The sequence below is a fragment of the Aspergillus saccharolyticus genome (assembly GCF_003184585.1).
Source record: "Aspergillus saccharolyticus JOP 1030-1 unplaced genomic scaffold BP01scaffold_3, whole genome shotgun sequence".
Taxonomy (NCBI): Eukaryota; Fungi; Ascomycota; class Eurotiomycetes; order Eurotiales; family Aspergillaceae; genus Aspergillus; species Aspergillus saccharolyticus.
In genome coordinates this window covers 253,396-273,472 of record NW_020290613.1, presented here as the reverse complement: position 1 = coordinate 273,472, position 20,077 = coordinate 253,396, and the positions used below count along the sequence as shown (strand labels likewise).

Sequence of the window (20,077 nt, the reverse complement as noted above, 5' to 3'; positions counted from 1 at the left end):
ACATTCCGTATTGTGGGCGGAGACGGCCAGTCCGAGGAGCTCATCGCGATGGATGAACCACGCGGTCAACCTCTGCAGACTCCTTGGCATCAGACAACCGACGTCAAATTTTGAGTAAAGCCACGCAAGCTTCAAGTCACCGTCAGGGAACAAAAATTTCCTCAAGCTCTTCTTCCCTCAGAGAAAATGTCCCGTGGTAGCCAACACACAATATACCCCAAGTACAGTATGTAAAGCCCCTGATGAGCCAGTCTTGGCGTACTGTGCAGTGTAATCAATTGTTGCCAAGCTTTGGGCTTAGGCCGCATTCAAGAGTCATCTTTCAGAAGCAGTATGTATGGAAGCGGTATCGTCGAAAAATGGTGAAACGGGTCGTGCTGGTCAAGATTCAACCCTCACAGACCGCCATCTGTAAAAGTTATGCTGGCTGTCCGACGAGGGCGTTCAGGGTCCAGCAGAACCTGGAGATCTCATCAGCATGGACCCGGACCGCGTGACGTTCGGGGAGATGTTGTGTTTGCAAAAAGGCCCGGGGTCCGAGGGGCTGAAATGAGGCTGGTCGTATTGTTAAACTCAAACACTGGCAGTGGGCCAGATATGTTTGGCGACTTGAATTGGTTTTACCGCCTCGAGAGCTTGTCTATCTTCTGGATATAAAATCTGCCTTACGATGCAGGTACGTACAGGGATCGCGTCGTTAAACTGTATGAAAGTAGAAATTTTCATCAGCACCTGTACTGTTGGCATGGTTTAAGTGGTAACTGAGATCATCTGTGGAGGTCTTCACGATATTTGCACTCTTCACGTGCTGACGTGCTAGGATAGCCTGTCGAGTTATCAGCATTCTGAAGAAGGGGGATCTAGCCGCCCGGAATATACATTTACCAAACAATCAGCGAAGCTTCTTGTTGAAATCATGCTAGACAAACAAACCCATTTCCTTCTTTCGCACGTATGCATCACGGCATAGAACACCGTAAGAGAGATCACTGTAGACGATTATTAAAGTAAAAGATGGGCGTGGTGTTGTTGTTGTTGTTGCCGTTGTTGTTGTTGGCAGTCCCGACAAGGCCCTGCAGCTTCCGTGCCACCAATACCCCGCACTTGTCAACAGCACCCCGAGTGATGGTCAATTGAGGAACAACGCAACAGCGGGTAAAATGGGTATGTTGCATCCTCAAGTTGCTGCTCGTCACTTCATGATTCTAACGGCGATTGAGACCTGCGAGATTAGTCTTACGCGGAGTTGTCTAGCATCCCGCATATTTGAAGCGTCCCAAACGAATTTCACAAGTTCGACCCTCAACTAAACAGAACATAGTCAGTTCTCAAATGCGACTATATCAATGCACACCTGTTTCTAGTACATCTTTTAATCAATGCAGAATGTCAGGGTGCATCACCTATCCTAGCGTCGAGTATCGGATCTCGCATTACCAACATCTAGTCGCATGCATTCAACAAAGTTCCGAATGCCTCATTAGCATCGCCGAATTGTTATACTCATACTTGAGATCACAAGCAGGCGCTAAGATGACATGTAGTAGCGTCCAGTTATAGTGGAGAACGGTAGTGAGCCTACGTTGGTACACTGTCAACGATCAAGCCAAGCGCTTGCGACCGACTCTGAAACGTTGCCTGCACCAACTGACCTGCAATCATCTCATCAACACAGCAAGCTGGCTTCCTCTTGGAAAGCCTGAAGCTGCCCCTGAATATAAACTACACTCTAACAGGCGGCATGATTCATATATGAGAGTATCGCCTGGAAGTATAATTAGTGTCTACTATATATGGAGGATTTATACTCAAGAGGCTGTCCTCAGCCGCTTGATGCTTTGGGCGATCTAAACGTATGACATGTAAAGTGCCTCGGATCGGTCGCCAGGGATTCTGATCATCACACTTGCAGGGTGTTTAAAAACGGCTGCAGGGGTCCCGCAGGTGAGCTATAACACCGAGCACATAAGAGCTTAAGAGTAGGTTGATAAGGGTTTAAAAATATCAGAGGCCCCTATTTGGCCAGACTCGCGCACTGTGCAGATCACTCAAGTACTCCGTTGTTGTTGAACTTATTTGGGACCGAAAGAGTAGGAGGTAAGAAGATGGTCATCAGTAATGCGTTACAGAACGAATACTGCAGGTCGGGGTACCTGGAAAGCTGAAACAGCTGAAGATCCAGAATACTGGAGAGGGTTACATCACTACCCGAAGCGCTTGGTGTTTGCCAGTGGCGAAAGGATTCGTTGAATTGGACCCTTGCTATGGGTCATCGACAGCATAGTACATTCAACAGCTATCTGGCAAGAACAACACATAGCGGTAGTCCATCTGTTCGTTGCTGTTGTTGTTATCCTGTCTAAGTTAGTTACACAATTCCCTGCTGATTAACCTTTCTCTTTATTTTTCCTTTTCCCGGCCGCCAGTCCGACTGCGCCCACTAATGCAGGCCAACATTGAGATCAGACATGAGACATTTCCACGGTAGGCCAGTTTGTGGCAATGGTTCGGCAGCGCCTCAGCCGTTGATTGGTGTACCTGAATGGGGGCAAAGTCTGTTTCCCCCGGCTGGTGGCCGAATCGTACTTCTTACTGGATGGAGAGTTTAATTAATTTCGGCAAACGCCAAGCAAAAGAGTGTCAGGAACAGGAAAGCTCCAAACATGCAGTGGAAGAAAAAATAGGCAAGGATTTTTATGAGTCGCCCACGAATTCCCCCCAAGTTCGGTCACTTACACTTGTTGGATTCGTTCCAGACAGTCCACCCGAGTCTTGGCTTTTATCTGCCAAAGCAACAGAAGAGAAACAACACCGACTGTGAGTGTGAGGATGGAACCTGGCCCCTCTTCTCCCCCATCCCCACTTCCTGGCTGCAATCCTGAGAGGTCCTCACGTTGCCTTGTGGATGGTCATGCTTTGAGCGAGCTGATCCTGGCGGACTTGGCTTGGGAACAGAGGGGGGGATTTTGTACTTACCGCCCCCTATCTGCTGTCTAAAGACAACTCGCGATGAAGAATGTGGAATTCTTGTCAAGAACTTCTCAATCCCCTGTCATAAGGAGAGGGGGAAACATCGCGGAATGTGCCTTATGCATTCCTTAGATCTCCTCTCGCCTTATCTGAACGACTTTCTAGCAGAACTGTGAAGTATACCCATGATAATATGATAATCGAAAGATCGCAATCAACACCAATTACCAACAGAATACTGGAATTGTAAGATCCGAGTACTGAATCATGACCGGACACTAAACTACTAATACTCTATCCCATGTGGGCCCCCCTAATATTAATATTATTTTCTCCTCCCACTCCCCCCCCGTTATTATCGCCAACGATGGTCAACTACTACTACTACTACTAGTGTAAAAATATTGCCTTTCTTTTGGTCTGTCCACTCATTCACAGCCAAATGCCACACACACCAGAACACTTTTCCTATGGTTCAGCCCCTGGGAAAAAAACCACCGACCTACGCGCATGCTTTAGTGTCTTGTTGTCCCTCCTTTCAACTTTTCCCTTTTTCACACCTACCGAACTAACCTTACCCCTGTTCCCAACACCGGATCGACTAAGCCGCTTACTCTCTCGACCATACTTTACTCTGCCCTTCATCTCCCCTTCTGATTCCCTTTTCTCTCCTCTTCCTCCCTCTTCGCGACCCTCTCCAATTTCTTCGCCTTCCCTGAGCGTTTCAGTTTCCTTCCGACCAGAGGGACTAGTTTCTCTCTCGCACGCTCTTTTGGGGAACCTCCTTTTATTCTCACTTTCCACTCATTGAACCTCTCTCATATCCCTTTGCTACACCTTCAGTTCGTGTACAGAATTGTTCCTTTCTGGCAAAAGCGCGCGACTGGTTTGCCGTGACGTTGCGGTAGGTGTTACTGTCAATTCTTATACTTCCCTCTGCCACGACCCGCCATACTCAGGAGTGCTTGCGCGACGTGGGCTGAGGCCGCCATGGATCTCCACATGATAAGTCGCAACGCGGGTCTCTCACGCTCCCTAATCTGCCTGATGAACGGCGGGGATCAAGACAGTCTTCTTGTGTGGCACAGGCAAATGCACTGAGGTGATCGTCACTCTCTCTGAGGCACATACTAACGAGATTCTCTTTCACAGCATATACAGAGTTCATCGATCTTTTAACACGATACCCCGCTGTGCAATTGTGCAACACACGAACTTACCGCAATGAAGTTGAACGCCGTTGCTGTCAGCTTGGCTACGGCCTCCATGGTGGCTGCCCAGCACCACCACCACCAGCACCGTCACCACCACAAGCGCAACCCTGAGGCCGAGGTTGTCACCGTTGCTGGTCCCACTGTGGTCACTTATGTTCTCGACGGCAAGACCATCACTCTTGAGGAAGTGTGCAAGGGTATCGCCGACAAGACCTTGACCTGGGCTTCTGGTCAGGACGTGCCTGATGTCTGCAATGGCTCTAGCAGCTCTTCGACTACTGCCGCTTCGACCTCTACTTCCACCACCGCAGCTCCTGCCCTCAGCTCCGTTGCCGAGTTCGTCGAAGTTGCTGTCGCTAAGGCCACTTCCTTCAGTAGCTCTTGGAGCTCCAGCAGCTCTTGGAGCTCCAGCAGTGCCATTTACTCTTCCACTGCGGCTGCTGCCAGCTCTACAAGCGTATCCAGCTCCTCGTCCGCCACCGGCCTGGATGCGGACTTCCCCGATGGAGAATTGGACTGCGATACCTTCCCCTCTGACTACGGTGCTATCGCCCTTGACTACCTCGGACTTGGCGGCTGGTCCGGTATTCAGTACGTGACGATTTCCGATAACGTCGTGACTGAGATCACCACCGGTGTATCTGGCGATAGCTGCACCAGCGGCGCTATGTGCTCCTATGCCTGCCCCGCGGGATACCAGAAGTCCCAGTGGCCTAGTGCTCAGGGTTCTACTGGACAGTCTGTTGGTGGCATCCAGTGCAAGAACGGCAAGCTCTACCTCACCAACACCAGCTTGTCCAAGAAGCTTTGCATTGAGGGCACTGGTGGTGTTCACGTCCAGAACACTCTCAGCGAGAGTGTTGCTGTTTGCCGTACTGACTACCCTGGTGAGTCCCCTGCATCATTTGCATCGCTCATGAAAAGTTGCTGACTCAATCTATAGGTACCGAGTCCGAGACCATCCCTCTTCACCTCGGTGACAATGCGCTCCAGCCCTTGACATGCCCTGATGGCGAGACCTACTACAAGTGGGAGGGCAAGATTACCTCTGCTCAGTACTACGTTAACCCCAAGGGTGTTTCTACCGAGGAGGGCTGCCAGTGGGGCAACGGCTCCGAGGCTATCGGCAACTGGGCCCCTATTAACCTCGGTGTCGGTGTTAACGACGGCAAGTGGCTTTCCATCTTCCAGAACAGCCCTACCACCACCGAGAAGCTGGACTACAATGTCAAGATCGAGGGTGACGACCTGAGTGGCTCCTGCAAGTATGAGGATGGTGTCTTCTATTCCGAGTCTGGCTCCAACGATTCCGGCTGCACTGTAAGTGTTCCCCGCCCCTTGCTTTGGGCCACTCCTGTGGCAATCCCCTGGCCTATTTGTTAATCGTACCTGCAGGTCGAGGTCCTCTCCGGCTCCGCCACCTATGTCTTCTACTAGAGTAGATGACCGTTCGCGGCAACCAGGGTAGTCAAACATCGTCTTATGCTTCCCGACGGCTGCCCCGTACCGACAAAGGCACAATTGCAAATAGAAGACCTTTTTTTTTTCTCATGCCTCTGTTTCACTCTTGATCATGATTCACCGTTCACAGTGTGCTTGCTATCTCCTTCGTGTATCTTAGTATCTTATACTTATGTGACGTGGAAGAGCTCGCAGCACCTGTCACATTTGTAACGTCCCCCTTCCTTTGTTTGGGGGCGGTTGTGGTTAGCTTCTTTACCTTTTTTCTACCTCCAAGTAACACTGATTTCCCATTTGAAGGCCGCAGTCTTCTAATCTTTCTGTGGAGCGTGGGATGTAACCTAGCGAGATATCCTGTACAGTAGTGCTGCTGCTTTTTTTTTTTTTTTTCATGTTGCTCAGATCGAAATGACCTACCTAATTCACTTTGATGATTTTCCGGGTTCCTACAAGTGTTCAATGCCATTAGTACCTACCCACTTCCATCAAAGTTTTCTTGCTCGAGTTCAAAAACCGGAGTTTACCAGGCAAGGGAAGACGGACCAAGCAACCAACCTTGCCACATCGGGCTTGTGGCTTTCGCCTCCCCTACCGATTGCTCGACTGTACGGAGTGTTGGGCATGTCTTCTCTCGCGGGATCTGAGGCGGGTAAGGGCATGCATGTATTGCAATTTCCATCCTTGCCGCAGCCACCATCTTCCTATTCTGCATCCACATCATCCGCAACCGAGTCCGGTACCGACCACGGTACACACTCTCCGATTCACAAGCGAGAAAAGATTAATTTTGTAGGTTTCGGCCGATTTGAAGGCAGGCGAATGACCTTATTCTCGAACCAGACTGATGGCTGAAGATGACTGGAAAAGGCTTTGTAGTAAAACGGATAGACAGATGATCATACACATTCCACACCGCGGCCCTCCCCACCTGCGTCATGCACGGTCTACTGTATCTAAGATGGTTCTGGAATGTGCATACATAAGTGGATCCCCACTAGTTACTGAATCCCGGGGAGGTTGGGGTTTGCGGTGGGTTTCGTTTACCTGGTGACAACTACGAGGAGAAATGTACGTGAATCTCATCTATTCGTGATTTTCTGATTCGAAAGTTGTGGGAGGGGGTTAGCGGTGGACTATCTGTATGTGAACGAGAAGTGCGTCTGGATTCTAATTGCAGACGGTGCTAAAGTCCGATCTGTCCTGGGCTGGCTGGGAGTGTGGTATTTAAGCATGACCTGGAACTGGGGATAAGGGAAGGGTGGTGATGTCTTCCGGTGTGCTCGTTGAAGACTGGACCAGGCCTTGAAGCAACGGGGAGGCTGGGACGCGAAGGGTTCATTTAGAATGGGGCGAAGCGTGCGGTGAAATGTAGGCATTCATCCTCGTCATCGACATGGTCTTGATCCTCGGGGAATATCCTAGACATTTATCAAGTAATCGGGAAGAGATGGCTGGAGATCGATCGGCAGGATGCAAGCAAGTTTTAGTACATTAGTAGTATATGTCAGGGAGATTGTGCAAGACGTCAAGGTTAACTAGTTAGTGTTGACTGTTGAGGTCATGGAATGACAGCTTCTTCCCGCGCGAGGCAAGGGCAGTCGTCACGCGTTCACGTGATAAAACATCACGTGCCACGCGTTATCTGGTTCGAGTGCCGGCGACGCGCCTTGCCTGCCTGGGGTGTCGAGGCTCAAACTTCCCCAATCCATCCCCACCCCTTGCCTGTGGCAGTTAACAACAAGTATTGAAATGCAATGGTGGAGAGATAAAAAAAAGAGAGAGAACGGACAGACTTTTCATCCAGCAGAGAAATTGTTCGCGTGCCTTTGGGTCTGGCCACTTCTCAAACCCTCTTTCCATTGATAAATATAACCACCATGCGGTGTCAATGCAATCCAAGGCTGCTGCGCGAAGCTCGGTGGTGGAGCTCTGAGACTCTCGCCGGCGCCTATCGAACGCGTCTCGGACTGTAAGCGTGCATTTCCGCGCTGGAAGGACGAGACGCTCCGTTCCGGGGCAGGACATTCCACCACACATCCTTTCACCCTTTTCTTCAATGTTTCTCGTTTTTTTTCCCCTACGGTTGAATTATTTTGTGCTCAACCCCCTCCTCCAAGTCGACCAACCTCCTGAACCCTTTTTGTCTCTCGGGGCAGATGAACCCTCAAGGTTCCTTCCCTTCCTTTGCCCGTCCTTGACACGCTACACGCCTCACGCTTCACGCTTTTCTGCTTCCTGGTCGTCTCCTTTCGTCTGTAGGGACTAGGTACTTTCCTTTTGATCTTGCCTTCTGGTCTGCACGAACCACTCGTCACCCGATTGCTATCCTACCTCCCACTTCCATAGAACTTAGAGATCTTCCCTTCCCACTCGTCCTCGACGCGAACAGATAGGTCCCCAATTGATCGGTGGGATCTTGAACCCAATTCCGTGTGCAGTTTCGCGAGTGACATAATCTTAATTACTTTAGCTTCGTGCCAGACGTGTACGACGCGAAGGACAGAGTCAACAACATGGAGTCTTCGCCTCCGAGGAGCAGTATAGCTGCTCCTGTGGCAGGTATCAAGCGTCCGGCCTCCCTCTTGCCTGCTTTCGAGCCATTGAGCTCCTCCCCGTCACTGCCTCGCCCTCAGAAGCGTGTAGCACGCGATGAACATGGCATCGTGTCCACCTATCCTACTCCGGTCCCGACCTCGTCGACCCATATCATGTCCTCCTCGCCTCCTCGAATGGCTCTGCCGCGTCCGGCTTCTCGACGCACGTTGACTGCCACCTCCGAGAGAACCCCTCTGTCCACAGTCCCTGAATTGATGCTGCCCGAGAGTGGGGAACCAGTTTTGATGGGTAGATCCAGTGCCTCGTGCCACCACCAACTCGCTGCCAACCGGATGATTTCGAGAGTGCACGTCAAGGCCCGGTACAAGCCAGCCCCCAACCCATTCGACCGTGATACCGTGGAGATTATGTGCCTGGGTTGGAATGGAATCAAGCTGCACTGCCAGGGGAAAACATACGACTTGGGCAAGGGCAAGACTTTCACCTCGGATATCAAGGACGCTGACATCATGATTGATGTCCACGAGGCTCGTGTGCTCGTTCAATGGCCTCGAAACGACAAGAAGGACTACACCTCCACCGATTCCGAACAGACCTGGGAGGAGGAAGAAGCCACGCCCAAACAACGCAAGGGACAATCGATGCGGAGTATTCATGACAGCCCTGAGGTCGACCGCCAACGCCTGGCCTCCCCGGTCTCGCCCTCGCCTGCCGTCAAGTCTCTGGTGCCGCCGTCTTCCCCTCTGTATACCCCGACACGCGCGCGGAACGCTGTGGTTGTGTACGAAGATGAGGGCTCTCCTGTTCGCCGACCTGTATCTGCAGGATCAATGCTGGCCGCTACGCAAACCTCTTCGTCCAGTGTAGAGGACTTGCTGCAGAGCTCCCAGTCGAGTGACTTGAGTGAATTGAGTAGACATGAAGACTTCTCGGATCATGATGAGGAGAATGACCCTATCATTCATTCCTTCGGGCCCTTTGGCGAGAATCTCCTACCACGGATGGCCTCCTTCACTGCAGACGAGTCCCCACTGCGGCCTGCTCGTCCCCGCAATCAGCTCGCGTCCCAGCCCGCTCAACCCGTCAAGGCTACGAGTCAGACATCATCCAAGGTGGAAGAGTCCGCTGCGGATGAGGATCAGGATGATGTCACACCGACCAAGCCCCAGCCTCTTGATGAAAGCGGTGAACGCGTTCAGAACCACGCTGTCAACCAATTGGCCTTCTCACGCCTTTCCTCGACTCCGTTCTCTACGATCCTTAACAACCTTCCTCCAGCTCTGTGGAAGCGGGACAGCCACTCAAGACAGGGACCTACACGAGAGGAGATTCGAACCATCCTGGATACCACCAAGTGCATTGGCAAGGTCGCTCGTGAGGGAAAGGATGCAGCAGGCAAGGCTCTCGAGAGTGAATACTATTATATCCCGGACTTTGATGAGGACGATATGCGACGGGAGGCTGTGGTTCATGACCTCAGAAAACCTGGCCTGCGCAACTGCCGCAAGCAGCACAAAGTATGTTCTTTTCATATGATTGTGCAGAGCAATTTCACTGACTGTTTTTCTTTAGCAATACTTCTGGCGCAAGCCGAAATAAATAAGAAAGAATCATATATCATTCAAGAATACTTTTCCTTCCTGGCATTTCCTGGTACATATTTTGCTACGCTTGACTCTTTCCTCCCCCCCCTACCACCACACCCTTTTGATTTGATTTCTGCACAAGGACTCGCATAGCGTCGGCGTGGGCATACCCTGTTTATTTTATGTTTGATGAAGGTGTATGATGACGGCGGATTTATTTGTGTTTTATTGTATCTCCTTTGTTTTTGTTTGGTGATGTGTGTGTGTGTGTGTGTATGTGGATGCTGATGTCGACTCATGGATTCTCAGGCCGTGCGTGGGATGTTTGTACTGGTCTGTTGGTTGCCTGAACATCCTCCTGCAACGTTTTCCTTTGCTGCTGAGCTCTTGGTTCGATCTTTTTCTCATCCAGAAACCTCATACTATCATCTGATGACTTGTACGTTATATTGAAAGATTCTCAGGGAACAAAAGCTTAGTTGATGATAATGAGGATCCGAGGTATGCAGTAAACTCAGCCCTCCTGCATTGTGAGGGTTCTCAGAGGGCAACTACGACGATGCGTTACCTCAGGTTCTATGGATACATCTGGTATCCTGAAGGGACCAAAGTAAATGCTGTGCGATCGATGATTCGGGTTGTATCTTGTAGAGAATTTCCCAGACAACCTTTCGCGACAATGAGAGAGGTGTCAGTTCGTATTATTCATGAGACAGAAGACCTGGCTCAGGATTTGGCCCATATTTAGCTTCCTACTCCGTACACACCACACAACCTTGAAGCATTCGGAAAAGGAAACAAAACAAGGAGCGAGGAGGAGTAACAGTCCCCTTGACTTGGTCAACTAGACTTGTTGTATGAGAAAATAGGGCTATTCTCGACTACTTAAGTAAAGGTAGAGGGATCCATCTTCTGTGGAAGGATCTGCAGCCAGGTGTGCTTGCATTAGGTTCCATTGTGCTCAGGCTCCAAGTTATGACTAGGTAGGCTGCCAGTGAACCTCCAGTCTATAGTTCTAGACCAACCAATGAAACCACATCTTCCAGAAAGAATACCCGAGAGTTTACTCTGCTTGATTGGTGGACAGACGTACTGTGGACCCGTGCCTCGTGACGGTGACCGTAGACTCGTGCAGTGAAGAGGTGTACACCGCTTACTAACCTGAAACCCTAGGGACCTTTATTACCTACCACTTTGTGGCTACATCTCAACCAGAGGTCGCAATAAAGGTATTCATCTCTACTCGCAGTCTCTTCGAGGAAGGGACTCACGTGTCTTCCTTTGTCCTTTTAATTTGATAATGTATATAGATAGACATGTATACTCTAACTTGTTTACCTACTTAGTTCACATCAGTCCTCCATCGAACAACAAACAGCCTGCGACATGGCACCCTAGCTTCTGCGCCATCAGCACGCACTAATCTCTTCCCTCCATTGAAAAATTGGCACTTTTTCACCTTTGGCTAGATATCCAGGACTAGGAGCTCCCAGTCATACTTTAAATCAATGCTCTCCGATCTCTCCGGCCATACTTAGCAGAAGCAGTATCCTAACACTCTCTGTCGTACCCTGTTCTGCGTCCCCTTCGTGGATTGCTGTTCAGTCTAGAGGAACTTTTAAAGGAATGCTACTTCTACTACTCACTATTGAACTTCACTGAGATGCGCAGATCCTCTCCCAGTGTCTTATAATCAACCTGGTCAACTAGTTTGAAACCTCAGTCTCATGATCCAGGTTACTTTATACTACATTGTTAAAAGACTATTTATGACTATCTAATTCCCGAGAGACCTCTAACCCTTCGCAAAATACCTCCAATCTCTCTTAACTCCTCGGCCGGAGTATCCCAAAAGCAAACTATAGCCCCAGTGAATCTTCTCTCCAACTTCAGAATCTTTGAGACATCTCACACATATCAAAAGAAACCAATTTCGAATGAAACCCGTCTGCCAAAGGTCTTCGCCTATATCCCAATTAAACCCGCCACATTTCGTCGCCAGACGCCATTTTGGATGCTGTTTGGTAGTCCAGTAGGAGCAGCATGCTAAATAGAATGACGAACAAAGGGCGCAGCATTGGACCCAGCATTGATAGCAGTATCAGAAGCAGAATCCATAGAAGTATCAAGAGCAGCATCGACAGCAGTATCAAGAGCAGTATAGACAAAACTATCGGCAGTAAAATTGACAGTAGTGCCGACACCAGTATCGGCAGCAGCATTGACAGTAGCATTGGCAGCATTATTAGGAGTAGCGTCGGCAGAAGCAACATCGGGGGCAGTAACAGGGACAGCAACAGGGGCAGTAACAGGAGCAGTAACAGGGACAACAACAGGGGCAGCAACACGAGCAGCAACAGGAGCACCAACAGGAGCAGCATTGGCAGCAGCACTAGTGCCAGCAGCATCAGGACCAGCAGCACCGGCAGCAGCATCGAAGCAAGCAGCATCAGGGCCAGCAGCATCCCCAGCAGCATCAGGAGCAGCATCACCAGCAGCAGAATCGGGGCCAGCATCAGGAGCAGCATCAGGGGCAGAACTAGAAGAAGAACTGTAAACGCCATCGGAGACGCCATTGGGCTGAGTGAGGAAGCCACCACCATGCGGCCAACGGACCCTAGCAGCAGCCTCCGCCGCCAACCTGGCACTACCCATGCGTCCCCCGATGCTCGAGAGGCGCCAGAACTGGACATCTATCCCGCGCTGCGCAAGGCCTTCCACCTCCGCCAGCAATTCCAGCCAGATATCGCAGTTGGCAACACGCTCCCCGTTTTCTCCTCTCCAATGGTCAGCCACCCACTGAGGCGTGTAAATGGCGGCGCCATGGGCAAGGTGATCGCGGTGCGTGGCAATCACAAGCGTCCGGATACGTGGTGTCGGCTCCACTGAGCGCGCAAACGTCAGAGCCGACACCGCCGCCTGAAGGTGCGCTCTTTCCTCAGTCTGCGGGGCCAACTGCTCCATAGGCCCGCGTATTCGCGTATCCAGGCAGAACATGCCACTGCCGGGGTAGCCTATGATCTGCGGACCGTAGACGAAAGCCGAGGCCCCATACTGATTATTTTCGGGACTATAGCAACCACTGACGCAGTAAAGAATTGCGGACGGGTTGTCGCGATGGACCCAGCGCATATGTCCTTGGTCGGTGAATACGCCGTCTCGAAAGAGGGTTTCGGGGGTTTCGTCATTATTGGGGGGGAAGAAAGTCGTGGGGTATGTCCTTTGGAGCAAGGGAAATCTGGACATAGGAAGGACTTGTTCTCTTGGCTTAGCAATGCTGCATATCTGGAGGGGGTAATATATGCACCTACTGGTCAAGTAGACGGGAACGAACCAGAGGCTGCGCTCTGTCTCCATCGCCATTTGAATTGCAGTTAAAGAAGTGAGGGTGGTTCAAACGAGTGTTAGAGTAGATTACCAGTGATTATAACGAGTGGCAATAATGATAGTGATGATGATGATGATGTGATGAAAATCGATTCTGGAGTAGAGATGTTTCAACAATGGATTGCCATTCTTCGAGGGATGCTCCTTCTCATCACATCCAAAGTTGTTGCGGAAAGCTCCAGCATAGCTCTTTCCGTTTGGGTGCTGTATATTTGCATGAGAAGCTCATTGTGTTGGGAAGCACAGCTCACTGGAGGCTTGAAAGATTTCTTCAGCATAGAGGCAGACTTCTGGATGCAAGAAACCTTCTCCGGTGTGAGGCTTGAGCATAAAGTACCAGTGGCTTCAGTGCCCTTTCCTCTGGAGATGAAGAGTCTCTTTCCATTGTGGTCAAGTCGTTCATCAGCAAGAGACTCATGCGACGAGTGTGTGTCAATTGTCAAGAGTAACTATGGAGTATCTCTGCCAAGAGATTAGATCGCCCGCCGCATCTGCATCCACTGAGTACGCATTCACTTCAAACAGAACACACCACTACTACCACAACATCTTTCTCAATTCATGTCTTCCCAAACAATACCAGTTACCTCAATGAAGAACCTGAGCACTGTAGCAGCAAGTACACCAGAACCCAACGACCGGACTACCTCGGGGAAGCTCACTCTCCTCTCGGAATGGACAGCGGCATCGGAGTTAAATCTCCTCTACCCCTCGGAATAAACGCGACCCTCTTCGGACTAGGAAAAAAAGTTGCTAGACACGCAACCCCACGTCATACACCTTGATGCGATATCATGATTCATTTCGGAAATAGCTATCGAACACACGATAGGATCATCGCTTTGCATCGCCCCTACACTTTGCAACCAGCACATGCTTACCGCCAGTCCAGAGAGAATGGAATCATCCAGCCCAGAACGTTGAGTCATGGTCGCGGGAGGGTGACACACATGTGGGCAGGGCTGGGCTCCACTCAACCTTAGCAGAGCCTAGAGGTTATCATTCAGTGTCCCAAGATCCAAGTCTTAGAAATCAGGATCCTGATCTGGGGTGATCTGGACGTACGAGTACTATCGTCGATCATCTGTCTGAGCGTGCTACCTGACTGAGCTGTACTGTACTCGGAACACATGAACAGTGACTATCGCCAGTGCTGAACACATGCCTAAAAACTAACAAACGGATATCGTCCAGTCAAGCTGGCCGTCATTTCCGTCAAAGGCATCCAATCCTCAATCCTAGATCTACAGTATTCTCATGACCATAGCCACAAGGACTTACGCCAACAGGCACCCATCAATCATAGGCAGACAACCCAACCCCAAGCCCTTTCATTTGACGCAAGATACGGAATACGAATCCCCAAGTCCACGGTTACTCCACATACTGAGTCAAAGTCTCAACTACTCCGATCCCGGGCCTTCAGTTTAAGGCTCTAGGTTGGGTCACCCCTTCGCGCCCTTCGCGGCTTGGTATGTATGTTTAGTATGTTTTGTATGTCTCGGTCAACTAAACCCCAAGCGTCCTCCGACATGCATCCCATTCGTGGCTGGGGCCCGCGGCTGGACTCTTGGCGCGTCTAAGCACGAGCTCGGCTTTATTCCGGATTGCTCGGAGTAGATTATTTTTTTTTCTGTCTTTGTTTGTCCTTGGAAGTATGACAATCGAGTTTCGAAATTGACAGAATCCGAAAAGTGGTGAGTAATTGATGCACGGGGACCGTGGGGGTACAGGACATACATCCAGGACTAGACTCGGTGTTCGGAGTAGAAGCTGGAAGTGTACATACAGTACGTTTAGTATATAAGGAATGGGCGTTTTCCCTGTGGCAGGGTTAGATCTACTGCATATCAAAGCATTCAATCATATCATCATACTTCTATTTCTACTCATACTCAAAGCCATACTTATACCTCTATTATTCATACTCTTGCTCAATTGAGACATTCGACGCGAATTGTGTACTGGATATATCATCATCGTATGAAGTGACACCTTGCCTACACACCGACACAATTGAACATCATCAACATCTATACAGTTGAACAAAGCACCAACCAACCTGAGTCAAGCACAACCACATCCACAGCCTCAAACCAACCCTGGCATCACACCCAAAACGAACAAAAACAAAACCAACCACCAAAATGCCCTCCAAAACCACCACCCCCTCCCTTAAATCCACCTCCACATACCACGGCGACAACAACGACGACGCCGCCTCCACATCGAGCGTCTCCTCCACCGCCTCGACCCTGAAATCCCTCACCACCAAGTGCCTCACCAAGCTCAAATCGAAAGATATGGAGAAGGACTCGAAAGACGCGCCGGCACCGACGACGACAACGACAACAACGAAGACCAGCACCAGCCCCAGCACGTCTACGCACAAGCACAGCAAGTCCGGCTCCTCGTCGGGGGGGAAGATGGCTAAAGTCGATTACGAGACGCTGGGGACGTATCTTGCTTTGAGGTGATGTTGTTCTCTTTGCTTGAAAGGAGGAGGTGGAGGCGGAGGGTAGGGTGTTTAGGAGGAAAGAAAAGAAGGGGAGGAGGAAGAATGCATATATTATACAGAGTAGTACATGTGCACGGATGATAATGGGGAGGGATGGAGGGAGCATCAGGTAGCATGACACGAAAGAAACTCTACCCAAAAGTTTGCGTGGGAGAGTGTCAATTACGGATATTACGATGGGGATATGGTATGGCTTTTTATTTTATTTTTTTTTGCCTGTTTCTATTCGGCCCTTATTGGCGTGAGTATCAGATTCCTGTTGATTCCTTTGTGAATGGTCAATGTATTTTGTATTGAATTCTCATCCTTTGGTCCTTTCGCATACTCTTCCAGGTGCACATCAATACATCTTTCAAAAAGACTCCGAACTATATACGTGAAACGCTTCATGCAATCATTAACTACACACCACATCGTGATACCTCCCTGGTCAGGCACAAATCTACAGATCCGCTAACAATTCCGCCATCGAGATCGGCTTTCTGACCGCATTGGAAAACCCATCATGGTACGTTACCCACACCCGTCTCCCCGCCTTGGACATCTCACTCTGCGCCGCGGCATTCCTTTTCTGCACCTCCTCCCCACCGCCACTGGACGCAGGTTGCGGCTTCTCCTCGATGATCCGACCAAAGAAATCGCGCTTCACCGCTACGCCGTTTCTCAGATTGGCTGCGGCAGCGGAGCCCTTGGCTTTAGCATCCGAGTGGGCCTGCTGGCTACCGCTGGTCCTGTTACTAGAGGCGTGTTTGAGGCCGTCGGCAGATTTCTTGAGGCTGGTTTCCTTGCGGTACTCTTGGTCGAGGACTTGGCGGACGGCGTAGCGGACAGGGGCGGAGGAGGTTGAGGATGAAGAGGTGGTGGGTCTGGTTTGGGAGAAGGTGATCAGGGTGTCTAGGGGTCTGTTTGATTCGTCACATCAGCAATTCGTCAATGTCGTTTGAAAAGAGTTCCTCAGGGGACATTAACATACGGTTCCATTCGATATGCCCATCCACTATGGGCACCGCCCGCTCCCTCGACGCGCACTTTCTCAAACCGCACTCCGAGACCCGTCATGACGCGCACGGCGGCCTGGACGAGCAGCCGCTCGCTCTCCTTGCGTACGCTGGCTATGCTCCGCTGCTCGCCGCTGCCACGCACAACGACGGGCTTGACGTCCGGCGAGAGCATCCTGATGAGGTTGGGAATCAAGTCCAGAACGAGTGATTCTGTGGAGCCGAAGAGTCGACTCAACGGCGCCGAAAAGGAGGCCTGGAACTCAGTGAGCAGAGCGCGGTTCTGCTTCTGGGCTTCGTAGGCGGCGAAGTCGGCGCGCGGTCCGGAGAACGGATGCTCTTCTTCCGCGCCAGTAGGGTCGTCCTTGTCCGCGTTCGTGGAGGGTGCTTTGGCTTTGCCATGGGTCGAGGCGAAGAGATGATGGAAGGCGACAACGGACTGGCTGAGGTAGGCGCTCAATTCCCAGTCTTGGTGGGTGAAGATCTTGGAGGAGATGGTATCGTGGAAATGCAGCCATTCGTAGGCCGTGTTGGGTTTGGAGAGGAAGGTATCATCCTGGTACGTTTGTAGCGGGTAGGTGGAGAAGCACTCGGACACGCAGCGGTCATGCTCGCCACTGGCGTCAACCATTTCACGAAGGCGGTTGATGGCATGGCGCTTGCGCAGGTCTGCAACGCCTACGGGGACTTTGGCGGAATCGTCGTAGGGGTCGCGAAAGGAATCGGCGCCAACAGGGGCGTCGGCGAAGCCAGCACCTTCGGTGAACACCCTCTCCACGAGGTCTCGCAGGCCACCGCGGTTCAGGCCCTTGAAGAACGATCCACCGCCGGTTTTGTCGCTGAGGACTTTCTGCTCCAGCCAACTGCGTGTCAGCCTCAGCGTGGATGGAGACTCGCTCCGGAGCTTATGAGCCACCCACTCGGCTGCAACGAGCACACTTCGGATATCACCTTCAGCGGTGCCGCTGCTTTTGACGCCCATCTGCTTTCTCCGGGCAATGCCCCAAGATGCCTCACAGAGACGCCGAACGCCATCATTGTCCGCGGGGATGCCTTCGATGCTGAACACTCGCTTCATGCGCGCAACGACATTCTCCAGCGGCGCTTGGCGCACGTGGATGATCTCGGCAATTGAAGCCGTCCGCAGCGGCCGTAGACTAGGGTGGTAGACATCGTTACACACCAAAATGAGAGGACGCAAGAAGCGGAAGTTGTCGCCCTTCTTCTTCTTGCCGGTAGTCGAATTCTTTTCGGCTTTGCGGGCAGAGTTCTTCTGATCCAGCATCACCAAGTCAATCAGGGCCTTCATGAAACCACCTTCACCACTACCACCGGACCCGCTCACGACACCGTCTACTTCATCCACAACCACGCAAACCGGCCGTCCGGCCTTGCGCACTCTGTCCTCCCCGACCTCGACATTCATCCCTTTGACATTCTCTGTTCCAAGGGAGTCCCTGATGCGACCCTTGACAACATCCCGGCTCCGATCGTCACTGGCATTGATCTCAAGCACCTCATAGCCCGCCTGGCGAGCGCATACGTGCGCGAGAGTAGTCTTACCCAGTCCCGGCGGGCCGCACAGGAGTAAGACCTTTCGATGCGCCAATTCCTCCTCGTCTTTATCGCTCTGCATTGGTTTCTTCGGCTTTGAACGGACGAGGTTGGGAAAGACGATCGGTTCCCAACCTTTCAGCCACCGTAGAACGTGCCGGTGGGTGCGTTCATCACCGATAAGCTCTGTGAATTTGCGTGCGCGGTACTTCTCCGTCCACATCGCCTTGGCATGTTTACTGGCAGCCTGGCTGTGGTCAGCATGCAGCGGAGGCTCAATTGACTGCTGTACCGAATGGGTAGGCCGCGATCTCGCTTCATCGGCAGCACTGTCCTCTTTCGCCGCCTCATCCAGAAGTCGGTGGATTTCAATACCATAGTAGGCTTTCTGAGCTCGACCAGGGGCATGAGTCGAACGACCGGCCACCAATTTCTCGTACGACACCCTACTTGCCGGCTTCTTTAGCGCAACATGATGCATTTTGCCGGAGCAGGTCTTGATCTGAATCGACCGCATTGGTCTTCGCGATGGTAGAGCCGTCGTCGTGGGCATTGAATGACTAGGCTCTGGGGCAATTGGCGGCGGCGGCTTGGGAATCGCAGGAAGTTCGACAAGCGGCTGCGCAATGATTTGCTCCTCCATCATGAACTGACTTTTGAATTGCGCATCCTGAAGCGCCTCCAATCCATCCATATCGTTATCCTCATCGTCGTCGTCCAGAAACCCACCCATGACTTTCGGCCTCTTTGGCCCGGCAGAGGAGGCAGGCTGCGTTTGTGTCTGCGTTCCCGAGCGCAAGGCCAGCGACGACGGCTGCGACAGAGTCGCCCACTCCCCCAACGCATCCCCGCCCCCACCACCAATCTCCGCATCCCGAAAGGCCTCCATGCCGTCTTCATCCTCCTCCTCCTCCTCCTCCTCATCCTCCTCGTCCAAGAACCCACCCATGATCTTCGGCCTCTTCACCCCACCAGCAGCAGCAGAAGAATCAGCAGCAGCAGGCCCCTCCCCACCATCCTCATTCTTCCGCTTAAGCGTCTCGACCAACGCCACACCCTCACCTGCGCCCGCAGCGCCGGCAGGAGCAGCACCCGCACCCGGCGACGAAATAAATGGCATCCTCAAAACACTCGGCGGAGAGGACGGCAACCGAGCCAACGATTGACGCCTAGGTAATCTCGTAGGGGTATCTGTAAATCACGTCCCGACGCAACCTCTCAGCATAAGAAGCAAAATCCAACTGCTAGACCCCGTTCCTCAATTCCAGTCACCAAGACAAACGGAGAGGAGAAAAAAAAGTACCAGGCCTTATATCCTCGTCACTCCGGAACACATCCGATAGATTCCACGCGCGATGCTGAATGACGACTCGATTGCGCGCCTGCTGCTCCTGGCGCTGTAGGTTGAGTGCCTCGAGATCGTCGGAGAAGGATTGGGAGGCCGGTAGCGGCGGCGGATGTTGGAGTTCGGATTCGAGGTCGGAGGGGACCACTGTGTCTGAGTAGCTAAGGTCGTGGAGGGCTGCTAGGTCGAAGGAAGAGGGGGGGATCGAGGAGGGGGGTGGTGATGATGGGGTGGTCATCTAATTAGGGAGGGATTTGGTGGTTTTGTTTGTGTAGAGGGGCGAGAAGAGGGAGAGTTGGGATGTGCTTGAGATGCAAACACCAAAGACAACTAGTGAGGGGAGAATAGTGGGCCGGACTTATGGCGCCGCTATCTTCATCACCAGTTCTTTTGTGGATAAAGTTGGGTTTCAATGGTTTCTATGGAGTCCTTCGGCGTTGATACTGACGCGTGGGGGAGACGCGACGGGAACGCGCTAGTCCAAATTA

At 51.6% G+C, this 20,077-nt stretch overlaps 6 protein-coding genes across 6 annotated transcripts; 4 read left to right on the top strand and 2 right to left on the bottom strand.

The window, feature by feature from the left end:
* The first annotated feature begins 3,328 nt into the window (after positions 1-3,328).
* On the top strand, positions 3,329-4,012 carry BP01DRAFT_112640 (uncharacterized protein). Its single transcript, XM_025570329.1, has 2 exons — positions 3,329-3,874; positions 3,981-4,012. Exon 1 carries the CDS (start codon positions 3,413-3,415, stop codon positions 3,779-3,781), a length of 369 nt encoding a protein of 122 aa, XP_025434774.1. The 5' UTR covers positions 3,329-3,412; the 3' UTR covers positions 3,782-3,874; positions 3,981-4,012.
* A 182-nt stretch (positions 4,013-4,194) lies between these two features.
* On the top strand, positions 4,195-5,621 carry sun1 (SUN family protein UTH1; the record flags this gene model as incomplete). The annotated part of the gene is made up of 3 exons (XM_025577131.1): positions 4,195-5,071; positions 5,128-5,504; positions 5,580-5,621. The coding sequence occupies 3 exons, from the start codon at positions 4,195-4,197 to the stop codon at positions 5,619-5,621; spliced, it is 1,296 nt and encodes a 431-aa protein (XP_025434773.1).
* A 2,522-nt stretch (positions 5,622-8,143) lies between these two features.
* Positions 8,144-10,269, top strand: fhdA (putative transcription factor Tos4). The gene is made up of 2 exons (XM_025572449.1): positions 8,144-9,718; positions 9,774-10,269. Exons 1-2 carry the CDS (start codon positions 8,159-8,161, stop codon positions 9,798-9,800), a joined length of 1,587 nt encoding a protein of 528 aa, XP_025434772.1. The 5' UTR covers positions 8,144-8,158; the 3' UTR covers positions 9,801-10,269.
* A 2,140-nt stretch (positions 10,270-12,409) lies between these two features.
* BP01DRAFT_311364 (uncharacterized protein) lies at positions 12,410-13,368 on the bottom strand (the record flags this gene model as incomplete). Its single annotated transcript, XM_025572448.1, has 2 exons — positions 13,099-13,368; positions 12,410-13,041 (listed from the first exon to the last, which is right to left on the bottom strand). Coding segments are annotated over exons 1-2 (684 nt in total), but the record flags the coding sequence as incomplete, so codon positions are not given.
* Positions 13,369-15,062: 1,694 nt separating this feature from the next.
* Positions 15,063-16,032, top strand: BP01DRAFT_353092 (uncharacterized protein; the record flags this gene model as incomplete). The annotated part of the gene is made up of 1 exon (XM_025574093.1): positions 15,063-16,032. A coding segment is annotated over exon 1 (325 nt), but the record flags the coding sequence as incomplete, so codon positions are not given.
* BP01DRAFT_112590 (putative sister chromatid cohesion factor (Chl12)) lies at positions 15,777-19,597 on the bottom strand. Its single transcript, XM_025570328.1, has 2 exons — positions 16,666-19,597; positions 15,777-16,594 (listed from the first exon to the last, which is right to left on the bottom strand). The coding sequence occupies exons 1-2, from the start codon at positions 19,362-19,364 to the stop codon at positions 16,135-16,137; spliced, it is 3,159 nt and encodes a 1,052-aa protein (XP_025434769.1). The 5' UTR covers positions 19,365-19,597; the 3' UTR covers positions 15,777-16,134.
* Positions 19,598-20,077: the final 480 nt, after the last annotated feature.

Excerpts from the sequence above, each read along its gene's own strand:
- BP01DRAFT_112640 (XM_025570329.1), top strand. The coding sequence starts at position 3,413 with ATGCCACACACACCAGAACACTTTTCCTATGGTTCAGCCCCTGGGAAA.
- fhdA (XM_025572449.1), top strand. The coding sequence starts at position 8,159 with ATGGAGTCTTCGCCTCCGAGGAGCAGTATAGCTGCTCCTGTGGCAGGT. Across the intron at positions 9,719-9,773 it reads ACTGCCGCAAGCAGCACAAA|CAATACTTCTGGCGCAAGCC; the intron begins GTATGTTCTTTT and ends GTTTTTCTTTAG.
- BP01DRAFT_112590 (XM_025570328.1), bottom strand. The coding sequence starts at position 19,364 with ATGCCATTTATTTCGTCGCCGGGTGCGGGTGCTGCTCCTGCCGGCGCT. Across the intron at positions 16,595-16,665 it reads TGGGCATATCGAATGGAACC|ACCCCTAGACACCCTGATCA; the intron begins GTATGTTAATGT and ends CGAATCAAACAG.